The 15,866-nt window shown below is 38.3% G+C and overlaps 2 protein-coding genes across 7 annotated transcripts in view; one reads left to right on the top strand and one right to left on the bottom strand.

The window, feature by feature from the left end:
• The window catches only part of CACNA2D3 (calcium voltage-gated channel auxiliary subunit alpha2delta 3), a 400,132-nt gene that overhangs the window by 53,480 nt on the left and 330,786 nt on the right, over positions 1 to 15,866 (bottom strand). The gene's annotated exons all lie outside the window — the stretch shown is intronic.
• On the top strand, positions 8,767 to 14,378 carry LRTM1 (leucine rich repeat transmembrane protein 1). The gene is made up of 3 exons (XM_031505943.2): positions 8,767 to 8,773; positions 10,164 to 10,760; positions 13,948 to 14,378. The coding sequence occupies exons 1-3, from the start codon at positions 8,767 to 8,769 to the stop codon at positions 14,376 to 14,378; spliced, it is 1,035 nt and encodes a 344-aa protein (XP_031361803.2).

Genomic DNA, 15,866 nt, shown 5'->3' with positions numbered 1-15,866 from the left:
CATTTTGTTCACCATTTCATTATATTCTTATATAGAACACCAGAAAGGATGTGCTTTATTCACACTTGCAGTTCAAATCCTGTGTTGATGGAAGGCTGATGCATTTCCCTAAGATTTTATGAGGAGAACCCGGTCCAAAGTCCTAATTAGGAATATTTAAAGAGATGCCTTTGCAAGAGGGCTATGACAGTACAATGAAGAGGGCTGTAGATAGACAGGCCTTTTTATTTTTTTAGCTTAAATCTGAATTATGATGCAACTGAAATGTCGTTCTACATTATTAATTTCACCCAAGCTCCATTTAGAAAATCAAGCATTCAATCAAGCGACTTCCACTTCTTTCTCAAACCTTTTTCACATTTTCAATGTAACAAAGTCTACAGAAGTTCTAAAACAGGTATCCCTTTACTCCAAAGCTAAGAAAGCAACAATATGTAAAAGTATGACCAACTGATGGCATATAGAAAAGCAGAGACTGCTCAGTTTCCAAGGAAAAGCCTGTACTACAATTGCTTAAAATACAAATATTTACTCAAGTGCCTATGTTTGAACACATCTCCAAATCACCACAAACTACAAATTACAGACTGCTCTGCTCTTTCTTCTTTCTAATAGGTTCATAGAAAATAAGTTTGTAGCAGCAGCTGATGAAAACCCTTTAAGATCTTAATGACACCAAAAAAACTCAAGGTATGGAAATTATTATTTACTAAAGTTAGGCACATGATGATAACTTCATCTTCTAAAAGCAGTCAGCCCTCTCCTCCCACAGAGCACTTTGAGAAGGGAGCAGTCAGGAGTGTTGTTCTTTGAACTCATGTGCTCTAACTCTGCTGAAACACAGAGACAGAGAGGAAATGGATACTGTCATTTTGAAACGGGAAAAGGATAAAAAGTCTCAGCCAAAATATGAGCAACCAAGCTCAGCCCTGCCATTATATTCCAAAATAACAGACTGCAGAAGGAAATAAAAGCAAATAAAGATGAAAACACACCCTTTTTGCTTAAGGCAGCTATAGCTTTATAGACAGAGAAAGTTCAGCGAAGTTGGGTACTTTTGAGATCTCACCGTAAATTAAAGAATACTAAAATAGAAGTGCTTTTGGATTAAAAGGCATTGTATTAAATGATAATGTGTATTACCTCTGTACTTCAACATCACCCAGTGTTGACACAGAAGTTAGATATAAACATGGAAGACAAAAAGATGAGATCAACATTTAAATGTTGTCTGAAATTTAGGGCTAATAATATAATTTTATCTTGTACTTTTAAAAAATTTATTTTCTCAGCTATTTGGTATGCTCATCCTAAAAGATGTGTTAAAACTCAGTAAATAATTTTACTTTTCACCAAATCAAAGAAAGACAATTATACACTGGACATACTTTATAAATTGTAATCAATGTTGAACAAAATATTCTATTAATGAGAGGAGAAACCATAGAATGAGGATATTTTTTTTTGATTCTCAGCATGAAAACAGGGAACAAAACAGACATGCAGAAGGACATAGAGCCAAAAGAGATATGATAATACAGAACAGGTAAAGAGTGTAAGAATAGTTAAAATATGATGCTCCTTAATGATTTTAATCTTTAGCATCCCTTACTGGTCACTTGTTTATCCCCATCATATTGCTTCAATAGTGCTCATATAAGCTGCATACCTATATATACAGGGTTAAAGTTTATTTTATATTTCATATCTACACTTTTGGAGGTTGGTCTTTTAATTTTATTTTTTTTTTCTTTTACTTGTTTTTTTTCTTTTTTTTTTTTCTTTTAATTTAAATGCTTGTTTAACTCCTGAACATTTCCTCCCAGGCTATCTGAAATCTGTACTTATTGTCCCAGTGTTTCTCTCCCACATTACCCTTTTAGAATCAAGTTCCATGACTTTTAAGAGTGATGTTTACGTCAGAGGGATCAAGAGGTTTAAATTTCAGTACCTATTAAATGAATTTAATTATCCAACCAGTTCCATTTGGATACACTGTTACTGTTCTTCACTAATCTATAGCAGATTTTCCAGTATTGTAATTCTCATTAATAAAATGCCCTCTGAAAGAGTATTTTCTTTTTATTTTTTAAACAAAAGTCTTCTCAGTAGACTGTTTTGCTACTATTTTACAAATTCTAAACAGAAGCATCATTATCCTGTATACAAGTTAAGTTTTCCAGGGATTTATCCTGTCTGAAAACAGCAGAACTAACTAAACTTGAGTCATGAGAAGTCTATCCCTACACCTGATTTTCTCTGCTACTTCATTTAAAACATTTTGTGGAGAAAAGAAAAACAAGGTATTTTACAAACATCTTTGTGTTTAAAGCTTGCTGACGGACTAAAAAGAAGAGGGTGAGGAAAGGATAACAGCTTGCTATGGGATCTCTGGGATGCTGTCAGAGCACTGTTGGTGCCTACAGCTGCAGCAGTTCAAGAAGTAGGGATGGCAGAAATGCAGAGAGAACAGGGAAACAGGAAAAGCAGCAAACGGCACTGCCTGGTAACACTTATCTGCTGCTGAAACCAAGAGCAGTGGCAGCAGGCTGCCTCATTCTAGCCACTGCAGCCATATGGGAAAATTGACAATATCCCTGCTCTTCTTGTGGGAGCAGCAAACTCCTCTGGGCACACTGCAGAGGGCACAGACTGGGAACAGGGACCTTTTAAAGGAGTTGGTCCTTCACACTTCACCTGAGATCCTTTCAGGAGTTACAGCTTTTTTCCCTTGCAGCAAAACATCATCCAGTGGAAACGTTCCATCCCAGCATGATTCCAAAGATGCTGAGCAATTCAGTCCCGATCCAATGGAATACTTACATCCCACTGATGATTAAATCCACCAAAATTATGTATTTAATGCTTATCAACTACATAATTTTAATGTCAGGTTATTTAGTACCCTGCTAAATTAATGAAAAATAAAAGCCAAAAAAGCCTCATGTGGCTATTTCCAAAGTGTTGCAAGAATTACAGAGGTTTAACTATTCAACTTTTTGCTGCAGCAAATGTCATCCCTGTTTCTGCAAGCTTCTGTGTTCAAGTGACTACTGGGGCAAAGAGTCCTTTTGAGCCCATAAACACAGGAGTTCCCCACATTTAACAGTGAGTTTTACTGAACTACTACAATTTGCCTTAAAAGCACAAAAGGAATCAATGAAGTATGAGTCTCCTTTGCAGCACCATTGGTGAACACCAGTATAAGAAACATTTACTACACTTTAAAATATTTCTTCATACACTGTGAACATTTCAAAACCCTTTTACAGATGTTGTTCAGAAAAAAATCCTTCCAATTCTTATAAGAGCTGCCCTAGTAAATCAACCACTCAAAATGCACAGGAGATTTATATCCTGGTCTTAAGTTTGAGTCCAGGGTGAGTTGTGACCATAAACAGAAATTCTCATTAAATATAAAACGGAAACAAAATCACTAAGTAAAAGGTTAGAAAAAATTTTGATGAAGAATAAGCTATCTAGAAAAATAGCAAGTGATCTCAGTTTTAAGATATTTAAGAGAGGACAAAAAAGCATCTAAAATGTCAAGATGAAACAAAGTGTATACTTGCACTTATTTTTGCATTTGTTTTTTTTCTTGCCTATTTTACTTCTTTCAATTCTCTTAGCTTGATGTCAAGCAATACTATTTTCCACTTGCAATAATGGCACAGTGAGTTCATTAATTTACTTTTAGTGGAGATACATTCTATCTATGGATGCTCAGCATGTATAACAGGTGGTTGACATTAGTCAGGAAATGATTGAAAATTGAATCTTCCAACCCCTGCTGCTATTTGTGATGGAACAAATACTCTGCTGACACTTAATCTGCCCCTTGCTGCAACTTCATCTAACTTGCAATTAAGGTAAAGAGGCCCAGCATCTTTATTCCCTGTGCTTCTCCTCGTTCTGAAGGCCTTGTATCCATCCTGGTAATTTTTCTACCTACCAAAGCACACTGAAAGGCTGGTGTTGCATTTTCCAGCCAAGCCCTTCTCACCTTCATAGATTTCTTCTCATTTAGTTATGGGAAAAGAGTAGAAGCCGCACTAATTTCTAAGAGCATTGTATTAAAACGCCACAACAAATCAATGACTGCACTACCCAGTGGATTGAAAGTCTTCAGGGGAAAAGGGAAAAAAAAGGGAAGAAAGGGGGGAAGAAATGGGAAGAAAGGGGGAAAAAAGGGAAGGGAAGGGAAGGGAAGGGAAGGGAAGGGAAGGGAAGGGAAGGGAAGGGAAGGGAAGGGAAGGGAAGGGAAGGGAAGGGAAGGGAAGGGAAGGGAAGGGAAGGGAAGGGAAGGGAAGGGAAGGGAAGGGAAGGGAAGGGAAGGGAAGGGAAGGGAAGGGAAGGGAAGGGAAGGGAAGGGAAGGGAAGGGAAGGGAAGGGAAGGGAAACTGCAAAGGACTGACCCAAATAGTTGTGTACAGATGATGAACAGACCTAGTGACAAAGACCTGGGTATGCATATTGAAAGAATTTTCCAGTCCAAATCAGAAGGGCAATGTGGACAAAAACAGAGTTCTGACTGAGGCAGAGAAGTTGCTCAGCCTGGCTGTCCCCTGGTGCCCAGGACACAGCAGCTCACAGCTGCCCAGGCAGCAGCTCCCTGCCACTGCCAGGCTGCCCAGCCACCCCATTCCCACCATAAATCCCCACCTGGAGCACAGCAAGTTCCAGTTCATCTCAACCACTACTGCATCTCATACTCTGGCCTCTCCTAGAGGTGCCAGAGGAAGGTGTAAAAATTCCCATAAATAATAATTATGGAAAAAAACTGCCTACGGGGAAAGGTTTTTCTCTGTAAGTTGTGTCATTAGCGGTTGATTAAAGCCCTTAAGAGTGAAAGTTTATATCCCTTCTAAATTATTTTTTTTTCCCCATGAGGTAACTATGGCTCAAGATTATATATGAATCCTACTAATCTTCTGGCCCAAGGATAATTTTCAACAATGCGTTTCATAGATTAATTACTCACTGTATAAACAAGTACCAGATGTATCTAAGTAAGGCAAAACAAGCCACTGGAAAGGAAAAACTGGGCTCTTCCCCTGTACAAAATCACAACTCTGCCTGGTTTCTCGTTTCTAGAGGTGTACAACATTTCTTCCCACCTGAAAGGGACACCATCAAATAACACCAAACTCAACAATTCAGAAACAAAGAAATCATAGTGTCTCCTTATGCTGTGTCATAACCAGCATTTGATATTATTAAATTCTAGCTGATATTCCTCTTATCCTGAAGAACACCTCTCTGGAAAATATGGCCTGACTTTTAAGGTATACATCTACCTCGAGCCAAATTTAGTTTGATCCATTGGCTTATACTGCTCTTGTGAAAAGCAAACAAACAACAAAAAAAAAAGGATCCAGAGCCTTCCTCTAAGTTTTGTCAACTTTTGAGAGAGTCCTGAGCTCTCAGAGTACACAGAAATGTCCTTGTAGAAAGAAAAGCATGAGGGACTGCCAGGTCTCTCACCTTTGCACATTGTGACTCATGGGAAAGGGCACAACCTCTCCTCATCATGCACTACTTTATTTGTAAAAGTTCCAGTAAAAGGGAAAGAATTTTAACAATAGAGGTATGGGGTGTTTCACCAACAAATACAAATTTTTTCTTTGCCCTGAACCAAAATGATGAGGGGTTTGCATTTACCCAAAGTTGCATTTAGGATCATGAGCAAGAGCTTAGCTGTTTTACCAATCTGGAGGCACACATTAGTAAAGAGAAAGCACATGCAATTTCCCTGGAAGTATCTCAGTTTTAATTCCTTCCCACTCAAAAGCATAAGGAAAATAAATCTAATAAGGAGTATGTATAGGAATTGTCTGCTGTGGTCTTGGGAACGTTTTTTATTATAATCGTGTCTGCCTGGACTCAATATACAATGCAATGGAATCCAAATCCTGTAACTTTTAAATATTTGAAACATTTAAATAGTTTCCTTTCTGCTAGAGTTTAATTAACATAATGTTCTTCTGTAAAAGAGATGATTCTTACACATAGAACTCCTGTAAAGCAGATGGCAGTAATTGCTGCAACAAAGAGTTTGCTGGCAAAGCAGAGCCAGAGCTGCCCCTCAGCCAGCAGGGATCAGATATTAGCTCATGGGGCTCTCTTGCTATTTGCAATGGGAAACATACCTTGCTGCAACAAGGCACAGGCTAATTTAAGAGGCTGCAATAACAGTTGCTGTACCACATCAGACAACTGAAAAGAATCCTGCTGGTGGTTCAAAAGGCCAGAAGTAAGAGTAGGTTTCATGGTTATCCTGTTTCTGGTAAATCTCTACCTGTGACACGACTATAATTTTCACCACATCAGACTTCTCTGTCACAACCAAAGTATTATTCCTAATAAATGGGAATAGGACATGGATTATAGGTTGGGGAAACTTCTGTTTACAAAACATGTTCACTCAGAGTTCTCAATATAAGGAAAAAATAGCCACATCTACATGAAAAGCAAATTGACAGATTTAATAATATGTTTCCAAATCTGAACCCAGCATGAAGATTTTTTAAAAAGTAGTAACTTCTTATACCATGATTCCAAGTAAATAAAACAACCTCTGCATTATTGCTGGAACTGAACCTCCCACAGGGCTTAACTTTCTGTGACCTTGTCCTGTGAACATCTCTGTGTAATATGGTGCCTACTAAAAATAATACAGTTATAGTTGCAAAGACTTACTTAAAATAGGAAAGCAGTTAAGAGACATTCTTTAAGCTCACTGTTACATGAAATGAACTGCAGTAGGAGCTTGTGTACCCATCTGGTCAGCAAAATAGTATCCATAGCTAACATGGCTACAACTTCTAAGAAGATGCTATTTTATAACAGACCTTTTTACATTTAGTTGTGTCTTTACTATAATGGATATTTTTAAAGAGAGGTCTTTGAAATAGCAAATAAATGTATCATGATACAAAAGTTAATTTTTTTTTTTTGCATTAACCTGACATTAATCTAAATTACAGTACCATTGATCTTTAAGTTTCTCTCCCCTTTTTTGTAAAGTTGGGGTTAACCAGGATGACTGTGGCACAGGTTAGCTACATTTGTAGTGTTCCACCACAGTAAATCCCAGGCTTCACCCTATATCAGGACAAGGTGTCATCCATTAAGATTGTCAAGGATAGTAATGTCTGTTACTCACAGCAGTAATCCTGGGATCCTCAAGGTGAACAATCTCGTTTACTTTAGAGAATGAGGATTTGCCTACGTTCTCCTTCACTGCTCTTTTGGATATTTTGGCTGGTGTCAGAAACAACTGAGCACGGCACAGGACACTGGCAGGCACAGCCCTGCCCTGTGAGCCAGGGGCACACAGAGCTCAGCACAGACTTTGGGAAATCAAAAGGTACCTATGAAAAAGATGGGGTTACTCTCTTCACAAGGGTTCGTAGTGACAGGACAAGAAGAGAGGGACACAAGCTGCTCCAAGGAAAACTCTAACTGTTTGCAAGAAAAAATTATTGATTCTGAGTAACACATTGGAGAAGGTTGCCTAGAAAAGGGACAGAATCTGTTACTGGAAATATGGAAGTCTCAACTTGACAGGACCCTGGATAACTTCTGGTAAAGACCCTGATTTCAACACCAGTTTGGACCTTATGATCTGACTTTTCTAGTACTCCATCTAGAAAATTGCCTGCACCATGTAAATTTTGACCTGGGAAGTGAGCTTTATGTGATCTTTTCAAAAGCACCTAAAGGCAGAATTTGTACCCAAGAAAGATGTATTATAGGTCTGAAATGTTTTGATTGCACAACTTCCCTCTCCATAGGACAGCTCATAGATGGAGTGATTATATGGCCTGGAAAGACTCAATTATATACGAGATCTCTCATGCCTTTCAACACCTCTGAGTTCCATGACAGTCATAAGTCATTAATCCTTTTATTGGTGTAGATAGCACAGTATGAGTTCTACTGAAGAAATAACAAAGAAACAAGCCAAGGCACCACACATTAAGTACAATTTTAGTATCATCCGCTACGTCTTTCCAATATCTTTGAAAATAAATTAATTTGTTCAATATTCATTGTGACTATGCCAGGATATGTGCCATTTTTATGGAAGGAGCCCCTGGTCCTGTATTCCCAAGCAATAAAATCCTGTCAGCACAACTAATGGATGTCAGATGAATAAGCTTAAAAGAGCAAACAAGGGCACTGTCAAAACCATGTCATCAACCTACAGGACTATTTGTAGTGATATTATACACTCCACTGCCTCCAGTCACAGCCCAGGATAATGAAAATCCATGTTCAGATCTTGCAAAAATTGACACAGCCTGGCTAATAACCCAACAGAATTCAGAAACCGTACTGGATATTGAAAAGGCAGCTTTTTTTTTTTTTTTTTTTGTGCTTTGCTTTTGATGGAGATTAAACAAATTGAAGAGGCGAGGTTATCAGGTCATTATTTGTACATTACAGCTGTTCAGTCAGAGTTGGACAGACACTGCTTTCATGGCTTGTTGTCAGATTAAGAGGCAGAATAAGTCTCTAGTAGTCATAAAGGGGGGAGAGGGGAGAAGATTGTGATTAAGAAAAAACCAAAGGCTGATAGAGTAACTGAATAGAAATAGTTATCCTTTACACAAGTCACAGACACCACCTAAAAATCCTCAAGGAAGGAAACTGGATGAGAACGTTACAGATTTGAAGTGGGAATCAGAACAGTGGCTGTCACTGTTCTACCTCAGAAATCTGGACTGAATCTTCCACCAGGGGAAAAACAAGCAGAGCACAATGAAAGGTGAGATACTGAAGCCTTCAGATTAATAATGCAATTTTTTCTGTTTGCAAAGCATTTCCTTGCCAAGCAAGAGTTTATTTTACCTCTACATTGGAAGCTGTGTTTCTGAAGCCAACTGTTGCAGAACAGTGTAATGAACTGAAAGTATTGTTTACCTTGTATGCAGGAGTGCTGGATTCTTTCAAGTGAATTCTATGATGCAGAATTCAGTATTGCAGAAGATTATGTATAATTTGAATATATGTATATTTCATTTCTGAGTGAAAATTAATGAGTAATTTGTTCTTTAAACCATCTCAAAATACAACACTCATTTATATAGTTACCATATCTCTTACTATAATCATACATTATTTCATCCATATGGTATTCCCTGTTAGTAGTTCACATTTGGTCTTTGTAAGTCAATAAACAGCACTTTATTTTCAAAAGGTTTCAAGTAGCAACTAACTAAAATGTTTTCATTTTGAAACAGTAAATAGTAAAAATTATTTGAAGCACCTCAAAAACAAGGTTAGAAAAGGATTCATCATTCTGACTTTCTTTAGTCAAAGAAAATCTAATCATTCTATGAGAAATATGCATACAAGCATAGCTTTAAGTACCTTGTTTTCAAAGTTAAGATCATTAGCAAGATATAAAAGATAATTTTTTTTAAAACCACCTGTATATCAGGAAGCAGAAGATAATTATAAATACTAAATATTACTAAGTAGTCCTCTCAATTAATTTATATTTTCTGAAGCTTATTGAAAAATGTCTGGTGACTGTGTGGAAACCTGGTTCTATGGAAGTACAGCTGACATTCAGAGAAGGGAAATATAGCAAAAAAAAAAAAATAAACAGATACTTTAAAGAAGAAACTTACAGACTCTGAATTGCTGAAAAAGTAATGCTAATACTTTTTATAACTATGTCTTTGAAGCTTGTAATTCTTTTAATGGTACATTGACTCAATTCTTCCAGGCAGTGATATTAGAAAAACCAAGTTCTGCTTATAGTTCTTCTGGCACAAGATGTCTTAAAGTTCTTACTAGCACAGAAAGACAGACATTTCAATTTAATAATTTTAAAAGAAACTGTTACCTTCCCTTCAAACATCACTGCTCTGCTGATGGCAAATCGTCTTGAAAACCATTTGTACTTAAGAAAAAAACATGGGAAGTATTTCATTTTAAGATCATGGTAGCATTATCTTCATTCTGCATTATACAATTACTTCAACACTATCTGTAATTTACTTATGTGTTATAAAAGAAATGCATTCTGTAGTGTCTACATTATTGTTTATTGTAGAACTGTATACCTTCTGGCTATGGTTATGGCCTGTGTATTGTCTAAAGACAAGCATTTTAAACTCATTTTAAATCATCTTTCACTTGTGATGCAGGTAGCTGGTTTTTGGTTTGGAGTGTCACCTTGTTGGCACACACAGGTCACAGCTGCCCTGAGAAATGCCTCTGCTACACAGCCTCAAAGACTGCAGACTGCAAGAACAGAGGATTTACTGAAATTCCTGCCCCTTTACCTCCTGAAATCCAGATCCTACAGCTGCAGAACAACCGTATCTGGAGAATCAACCAAAATGCATTCACTGCAACGCCATTACTCAAAATCTTAGACTTGTCTAATAATTCTCTCTCAAGTGTGGCACCTGGTGCTTTCCAAAAACTGAGGTATCTACAGGTTTTAAACCTAACCAGAAATTTGATTCATTATATAGAAAACAAGACTTTCAGTTTCCTCCCACACCTAAAAGAACTGGACTTGTCATCCAACAGCATTATTCGATTGCCTGAGACATTTGGAAACAGCACAGGGAATATAACATTGCTCTCTGTGAAGCATAACAAACTGCAGAAAATGGAAAGAATTCTGCTGGAGTCACTTCCAAACCTGAAAGTGGTTCTCTTCAAAGATAATCCCTGGCAATGCAATTGTAATATCTTTGGCATGAAACTGTGGTTGGAGAGTTTTCTATACAGAGGTAAGGAATTTTTCTCATTACATATAGTGTACATAAGAACATTTAACTAGCATCTAACTGATCTTCACTTCTAGGGTTTAAAATTTACCCCACACTGTAGTTCACTTCCTCAAATAAACACACAAAACTATATTCTTATGCATAGGTCAGAATGTAACTGCTTTTGTAAACACAGGCGGGCAAACTAGGATCAGCGAGGGACTTTGTATTAGTGCCCAGACAAAGCACAAGGGTCGCACACAACCACAGAGCAGGTAACAGGTGTGTTCTGTACTGTATCAGTTCAGATATAGACAATTCTAAATATAAAATAAGTATACTTGTGCATGTACACTTGTTTTAATTCTACCAATATATTTTTGCTGAAAACCAACCTACTGTTTTAAAGCTTTTACCTGTTGCATGATGGCAAGCATCAAGACAGATATAGTACTGAGCAAACTTTAGAGAAGCCAGGATTCTACTTTTTCTATCAACTATGACTTAGTAGTGCTTTAATATTTTATGAATATCTAGTATCACTTCCTAATACATTGTTAACCAGAAAAGGAACTCAATTCATTAGCAATTTCCTGACAGGAATGTGTCATGGCATCACACAGGGAAAAGTGACATTTATAAATAGTAGTGGCAGTATTTTGGTCACATCTTTTTTAAAATATATTCATGAGTTATGCTGTGAAAAAGATAGCGTGATTTATTTCTAGAGGAATTAAGTGTAAGAAGAAATTAATTTATTTCTCCCAGGAGGTATGTTCAGACTGAGAATTTGGAACAGCAGGGCAATTTTCTTTTTTCTAAATCAGGCTTTGATGCTTGCATGTGACCAAAGTAGAGATAGGCTGTCTCTGTACCAAAGTGGTGTGGAGCCTGTTGCAGCACAGGAGATGTGGAGATGGCCCCTGTGGCCTGAGACTGATGGAATGCTTTTTGCAGGGATCAGAGCTCTGCAGGCCAGATGGAAAGCCATACTGGCCATGCAGGGACACAATTACCACTGCACAGTGGTGTTCAGCTGAGGTAAATTTCAGAAAAGACAAAAGGCTAAATTCCTGTCAGCAATAAAATCTTCATATCTTGAATAGGTAAAATATTACTTTATCGCAGGGCTTTAGCCTATTATGCTGGAAATTCAGCAGGGGTTGACTTCTCTGTGCAGAAGAATGAAATAATCCAAGATAAGCATACCAGATCATCTTAATTACTCCGCCAGCAGCATAAATATGATCATTTATTTCAAAAAACAATGTTGTCTATAAGTTCAGTGAAGTTCTTCCATCTTTCTGAACACTGCATATATTAATTAAATGAAGTGACATGGAACTTACAAATTCATTTTAGCAGCAAGCTTAAAGGAAGCCCAAGTGTTATGTTCTCTTCTGTGTTTGTATTTCTCTAAAATTACTTGTCTGAATCACATGAAGAAAAATTAGTTACATTACACAATAATGTTTCCCACTACTTATACAACACGCATGGGATGAAACTTCACAGTGGCTCTGCAGATATTTCTTGTATGTCATAACAAAGAAATATAAGTCCAGAATATTTGAGTAATTTTAGCTGAATCCATCCTGGGCAATTGACATTTCATGCATAGTCACAGGAAATTATAAAGAATGCTTCAGTTCAGGAGGAACACCAGGGTTCTATTCCAAGCACATGTATTTAGTTACTTAAAACCATGAAAGGATAAGAGTTGAAGTAATTGGAGGTTTTACCCATATCCATATTCAATCTAACACATTGAAGATGTCTGAAACCATGCTTTGGGTTTCGCCATTAAAGACCAAGAGACCTGCTATGCTCAAATCTGTCCTGGAATATCAACATTATTTGTGGAGTAGTATCCAGATTTCAGTTTGGCTCCATCTGTATTCACTACTTTCTCAAAATCTTTTCAGGATGAAAATTTCTGTGCTTGGCTTTAGCTGAAAGTGAATTATTTTGGATAGAGAAAAAAAAAAATCTGTTGATTTGATTAGTTAATTTTTAAAAATATGTCAATATTGATATTGGCCTTGTGGACTCCTTGACACACCACATCCCTAAAGCCCCATGCACTGACTGGGCTACATTTGGTGTATTCTCCTCTACACACTGAAGAAAAACCACATGATTTACCAGGACTGTGGATTCCTATTTCTCTCCCCATTGTACTAAATACCTCCTTGGAGAAGCTGGCTCTAAGCAATCATGAAATTTTTCATTTGAGCAGGGTAATAGATTGATTAAACTCAACGCCTTTATACCTGTGTGTATTTTCTTACCATAAGTCTCGCTTCAAAAAATCGCTCATGGGTACATACAACTTGTCAACTTTCTCTTTGCCCTGTTACAGTGAGCATAAGATGTCAGAGCAGTGATGATTTCATGAGATATTTCAATCAAATGGGAAATCTGTTTCTAAATATGCTGTTTCCATTTCTCGCCATAAAAACTAGCAGTGGTCAGAAGTTATTTAAACTTGCAGTTAACAATACCTCTTTGTTTATCTATAGCAGTTCTTATTTTTCCACCACCTATGTTTTTTTACACTTAATCCATAAAAACACAGGTAACTAAAGCAAGGGGCATCATAATAATTGGGAAGCTGGACAGGACAAATGTAGATCTGAACCAATGTGGTTAATCATACCTTCTCCCCTTATTGTTTACAAGATGGCAGTTTATATACACTTCAATATAGTTTACAGTTGTGAGCACACTCTCATTGGCAAGCAAACATTGTTTTTGTCTTAAGGTGGCTAGAGTTTCACACTGCAGATCTATACTAATTCACACCCAGAAATCCCAGCTCTATGCTGACACTTTAACATAATTTCTAACTGCACCACAGACTAATTTCTAACTGCATCATAGGCTTCAAAGGCCTCACCGAGACCCATATCTGAGGCTGGGCTGGGGTAGCTCAATCTTAACTCCAAATATAAATTGTGTCCTCTCTCTCTCAGAAATTCTGCTACAGGTAACCTAATTCCTGATGAACTGCTTCTTGAAAATGCTCTCTTACGTGAGTTTTGCAGTGTAATAATCTCACTTGTATGGTCGCACGATGACCTAATTGAACAAAAACCTGTAAGACATCTTTAAAAGTATGAAGTTGAAACCGATGATGACTTTACCTCAGGTTTATGTTAATTTTACATTAAGGTGATGGATCGAGACCACTGTTTTGATTTTCCAGGAGGAATCAGCGATGGCATTATCTGCTCAGCGCCAGGCATTCGGAAGGGGAAGGATCTCCTCAGAGTTCCCTACGAGCTCTTTGGGGCCTGTCCCTTGAGGGCGGCTCTCGCGCGGCCGGCCAGCAGCCACCAGCACGGCTTCGAGCAGCGGAGCTCGCCCAGGCACGGCCACCACGGCGAGCCGGGTGACGGCGGCCGCGGCGGCTGCGAGCCCAAGGCCCGGCCCAGGCCCGCCAGCCTGCGGCACGCCATCGCCACCGTGGTCATCACCGGCGTGGTGTGCGGCGTGGTGTGCCTGATGATGCTGGCAGCTGCCGTCTACGGCTGCGCCTACGCCGCCATCACCGCCAAGTACCACCGGGAGCACCTGGCCCCCGTCGGGCAGCACGGGACTCATGAGAAAGAGCCATTTGAGGGCTCCATGGCTTGACTTGCTTCTGTCTTTGGCTTCTTGAAAATAAAGCCCTCACTTCAGCTGGAAAGCCTGGAATTTCAACAGCATTGTTTTGATAGAAATTACTGGGGTTGTTTTCTTTCTTTTTTCTTTTTCATGCTCTTTAAAAATCTAAATATATATATTGTTTGGAATATTCACTAAGATTTGGTATAGAACAACAGAAGTTTGTTTATTTTGTGTATGTATATTCCAAAGCCACTACTTAGGGCTGAGTGTTTGAGATCATGAAATCTTCCTGTAGTGAGTTATTTCACCATCCTTTACTAACTCTTGATGCAGTATTATACCAAAACATGACCTATGGTACACATACAGTCAGTGGCTGACAGGAGTGATGCTCTGCAAAGAAAAACAAAGAATTGCCATCTAACTTAGTTTAATTAGTTACATTTGTACTATTTTAGAGAGTACAAATTACTATTCAATACAAGATGTATACAATTGACAAGCAGTTTTCAAAACAGCTACTCTGCACTGCCACTGATAATATAAATGTGTCAAAAGCATTTCCAAAAATGTGTTTTTAACTTTCCAGTCTGCCCCAGAAAGCAGTAATTAAACATTATATCTATTTCCTAACTTAGTAGGAAGCACCTTCTTAACTATTCCATACAATTTTTCAACTACTTAGTAGGGAGGAAAGAAGAGAGCAGAGAAAATGCTGAAGGAAGAAATGCTACAGTGCTTTGGATACAAGTCCCAAAAGGAGTACACAGAGCATACCTGAAGACACAGCCTGATACCCTGCTGGATTACAAGCTTGCTACAGAGTTTTCTGAAGCCATTTATTCCCAAATCCTCACTCAAGTGCTCCATTTTGCAAATGACATGCTGCAGATGCAGCTTCCACCATCCTCCTTCAGCAGGAGGATGTAGCTGCATGTTTACACATCATCCCTCTCAGAGGAAACATTCAGCTAGATTCACCCAAGGCTCCATCCTTACTCTCTGCAGAGCTCTTTCACCATCAGAGGAAATCCGAGTCAAAATTATTTGAATATCATAAGTTCAGAATTCCACAAATATTTCAAGTGTGAAGAAGTAGTTATTTTAGTGGTTCTTAGAAATTATTTGAAGGCAACAGAGATCAGGAACTCCATTCACCTTTTCCAAGACTTGATAAAATACATTTTAGGCTATTTGTGACAGACATCTCATGCATCCCCCAACTGTCCGCAGTGACAGGGATAAAGAGCTGTCCAGGCAGCCAATGCAGAAATCAGCAATGTTTGTAGTATGGAGGAAAAAGGCCATGGAACAACCTGCAGCAAGGGCAAGGGGGAGCTGTGTTCTGGCACTTGGAGATCTGCACTCTCCTTCCAACAGGCAGATTCTGGGATCAAGCTCTGTACCTGCTCCAGTAAAAGCCTCAACTGAGTAATGGGCTCTATGGCAGGAGTCATGGAACCCTTGCTCTTATCTACTTTGTAATAATTGCAACCTAAATTTTAAAGCCTATTC

The sequence above is a fragment of the Lonchura striata genome, chromosome 12 (assembly GCF_046129695.1).
Source record: "Lonchura striata isolate bLonStr1 chromosome 12, bLonStr1.mat, whole genome shotgun sequence".
Taxonomy (NCBI): Eukaryota; Metazoa; Chordata; class Aves; order Passeriformes; family Estrildidae; genus Lonchura; species Lonchura striata.
Note: the sequence above shows the minus strand (reverse complement) of the source record. Positions and strands in the feature narration are given on the sequence as shown.